Genomic DNA, 3,613 nt, shown 5'->3' on the forward strand with positions numbered 1-3,613 from the left:
AGCAAGGGAGGGATTAGCAACTCACATAAGACACAAGGATCACAGCAAATACGCACACACAAGACCCAGACTTGAGCTCAAGAGACTAGCACACTAGAACGGAGCTCGAATCACTAGAATGTCGAACAAGTGCGCAAGAATGAAGTGTGAGTGATCAAGAATGCTTAGGAATGCTTGGTGTCACTAGTACAAATCCTATTATATGAGACGGTTAATTTTCACTTATTAAGACGTTTCTCAAGTGTCCAAATTTGATGGAGTCGCAAAAGATGTCACACATTTAAGATGGTTGCAAACCGTCTTAAAAAGATTTTACATAAGACATTGTTAGTTTATAACCGTCCAAAAAAGGTATTTGTTTAAGTCATTTTGTCCAATAACCTGTCTTAAATTATGTTTATTTAAGACACTTTTTCAAAATAACCGTTGAGTATATGAACATTTTAAGTCACAAGTTATTTAGTAAACTGTCTAAAATGTTCTATATTAATAAACGCTTGCAATATAAAAACCGTCTTATTTTGGTGACTGATATTGGACGTTTTGGAAATCGTCTTATTTAGAGGACCGATATGGGACATTTTTAGAACCGTCTGAATAAGATTTAAACAAATTGACTTAAATAACAATATATTCTTCAATTTATATTCATTTGAGATACCACATTATAATAATTTGAAAGAGAAATACACACATATATTTAATAATAATATAATTAATATAATATAGATGAGTACCAATAAATATTTCATACATAACTGTACTCTAAATCCAAACCAAAACATTGAGATAATCTTGTAATTAGCCAAACAATCTGTGCAAGTGCAGAATACAATGTACAGCAGATTGATTTGCATCATGTCAAAACCAGATTGTCCAAGGGATACATCGGTTGCCGCTGCCGCACCCCTCCTGCCCATGTTCCATGACTCCATTCTTGCTGGCCACTTTGTGCTCACACCTCATCTTGTGCTCCTTCGACACTACTGTTGGCTGTTAATATACAATAACCCTGAAATAAATCCACAAGACAGAATACTCAGTTTTAAAGAAGTAGAAGAAATTACTGACCATAGTACATATTTGGAAATAACAGTGTCAGATCTTCATGGTTAATTGCAAAATGTGGCCTATCAAGTTTATTTGTAAAGATCTCAGTGGATGTTGAACCCACAAAAACAAGGCACAAGATTATAACTGGTGAACAACAATGTTCCTATCATCGCATCGGTGTTTACTGTATACATTCACGAAAATTATTGATTGCGCAGTCCCAGTGATCAAATGCTCATGCCAGTACAAGCACAACAGATTGAGATCAACATTTAAGGATCTGACCTTGCACATTGGGGCAAGCAGCACGGCACCGTCCCAGTAGAGAGGATCCTTCCTGTGGAGCTGAAGCACCACGGTTCCTCCCATGGAGAAGCCGTAGAGGAACCTTTTCTTCAGCCTGTTCTCCTGTTTCTCTGTGGAAATGCAGTGGTCATGGTTAACAACTAAAAAATGGAGAGATCCCATGCCGGGCTATGGTTTGCGTACATATATAGCTACTGGAATCCACAGCTTCGTTCTCACCACAGACACTCTTGAAATGGTCCGAGCAGTCTCTGACGACGTCGCCGAAGCTCGACAGGTAGCCTTTCGAGCCTGAAGATTTGTCGTGGCCCTCGTGGTCGATTCCGTGACCAACGTATCCATGGTGTACTAATCGAGCGGTCGTGTCTGTATTTTTTATGGAAGTTTGTGAGTATGCAATCGATGCCATGAGTTCATCACTGATGGAAAGAACATGGAAGTGAAACTTGAAGGTTTACCTCCCATGGATATGCTGCACTCGGCTCCGTATCCTAGCAAAATTGAGCCACGGAAGAAAGATCGGCTCGTTAGTTCTCAAACAAACCATAGCCAAGGGAGGAAGTGAGTGTAAGGAGATGTCACTACCGTGGCAGATAAAGATCAAAGCTTTGCACTCCGATTTCCTCGGTGTCCACCTGCAAGTGAAGAGCTTGCTTCCGCGTGAATTCACGAAGAAGTCCTGCCCAAAAAAAATCGCGCAGAAATATGTTAGGAAAAACTGGCATACTACACCGCTGGAATCAAAAAAGGAATCCTTGTTGGAAACTGATGAACCACCCAAGAGAATTGCAGTCGCACTAACCTCTTCATACTTGATATCGTCTTTGTACTGATACTGCACAAATCAGAAAACCAACTGAACTGCTAGAGTCAAGGAGGCCAAAGAAACAAGAGCAAATTAACAGTCATTTAAATACTTGCTGAATTTGGACAGCAGAACAGTAACTATTTGTTTAGTTCATAACTCACAAAATAGGCATCCAAAAATAGTAAACTAGGACTTTCTGGAAATCTTAGAAAGTCCTCTATAACTATTATATTATGATCACAACCTGATTCGACAGTTTAAAAGGTCAAACAGTGCTAAACTTTAATTCTGTCCACATTTGGACAGAATTCGGCTCTTTATTTCAAAAATTTATAACTAGAGTTTCAGAAATCCAAATCAGGTGATCCTAGACTTTTTAGAAAGCTAATAGAATTGTCTACAATTCATTTATAAACATCTCAAGGTGATTCAATGTATATAAAGGTCAGAAAACATGAGAAAAACTCTGCTGTCCAAATTGGGACAGATTCAGAGATCCTAACTCAAACAGCTGTAACTTAATTTATAGATCACCACAAAGGGTGATCCAAAATTTGTTGGAAAGCTTAAGGAAAGTACTACAATTCTCCTATAATTGCTAATGACTTATTCTCATTTTAACTTAGCCAAACAATCCAATTTTCGAAACCTGTACAGAATTTGAATAGATTCTGAAACTGGACTTGGAAAACTCATAACTCCTAAACTACTAAACCTATGATCTTGAAATTTTTACACAAGTAAGATAAAGAAGTTATCTACAACTTTCCTATATAAAATTGCTACAGAAAACATGGTTTACTTCATTGAACTAGCTGCATAACTAAAACTGGTCATGCAGTCCCAAACAGCAAGTAGTAGATTTTATTCAAGTTCTATACTCTTTTAAGATCAAGCATTCATCGAAAGACAAATAACTTTAGATTCTTCATTGCGAGACACTTAGAACAAATATAAGGATAGAAGCAATCTGCTAACTTTCTAAATCATTTTGTTGGATACTAGAATTACACAATACTAAGGAAATCATCTCACTGATCATTCTAGCAAGTAGAGCACCATCAAAACATTACACGATTCCACTCGACTATAACTTAGAAGTAAAGACTTAAAGTACTTAACACACCTTCTATTAAGTAGATTTCAGATTTCAAACAGAAGACCTGTCAATGTTACTAGATTTCAATTACTCGGAGAAAAATAGGTAACCTCCAACTATGGCATTAGCCAGCCACTAATATGGATTGGGTGACTCCTAAAGCAACTCATTGACTTCAACATATCAACACAATCAGCACAACACACTGATAGGACCTGTCGGACAATCGATAAAAATTCTAAACTCATCCTACGCAATATTTTAGTTCACCAAAATCACAACATCGAACCTATAAAACCATACTTGGTAACCATGAGAGCATCACCGACACAAACATCTAATCATCC

At 37.4% G+C, this 3,613-nt stretch overlaps 1 protein-coding gene across 1 annotated transcript; it reads right to left on the minus strand.

The window, feature by feature from the left end:
- Window positions 1–774: 774 nt before the first annotated feature.
- Window positions 775–1,772, minus strand: LOC103641295 (uncharacterized). The gene is made up of 3 exons (XM_035964183.1): window positions 1,579–1,772; window positions 1,339–1,469; window positions 775–993 (listed from the first exon to the last, which is right to left on the minus strand). Exons 1-3 carry the CDS (start codon window positions 1,766–1,768, stop codon window positions 862–864), a joined length of 453 nt encoding a protein of 150 aa, XP_035820076.1. The 5' UTR covers window positions 1,769–1,772; the 3' UTR covers window positions 775–861.
- Window positions 1,773–3,613: the final 1,841 nt, after the last annotated feature.

Source organism: Zea mays, chromosome 1, assembly GCF_902167145.1.
Source record: "Zea mays cultivar B73 chromosome 1, Zm-B73-REFERENCE-NAM-5.0, whole genome shotgun sequence".
NCBI lineage: Eukaryota > Viridiplantae > Streptophyta > Magnoliopsida > Poales > Poaceae > Zea > Zea mays.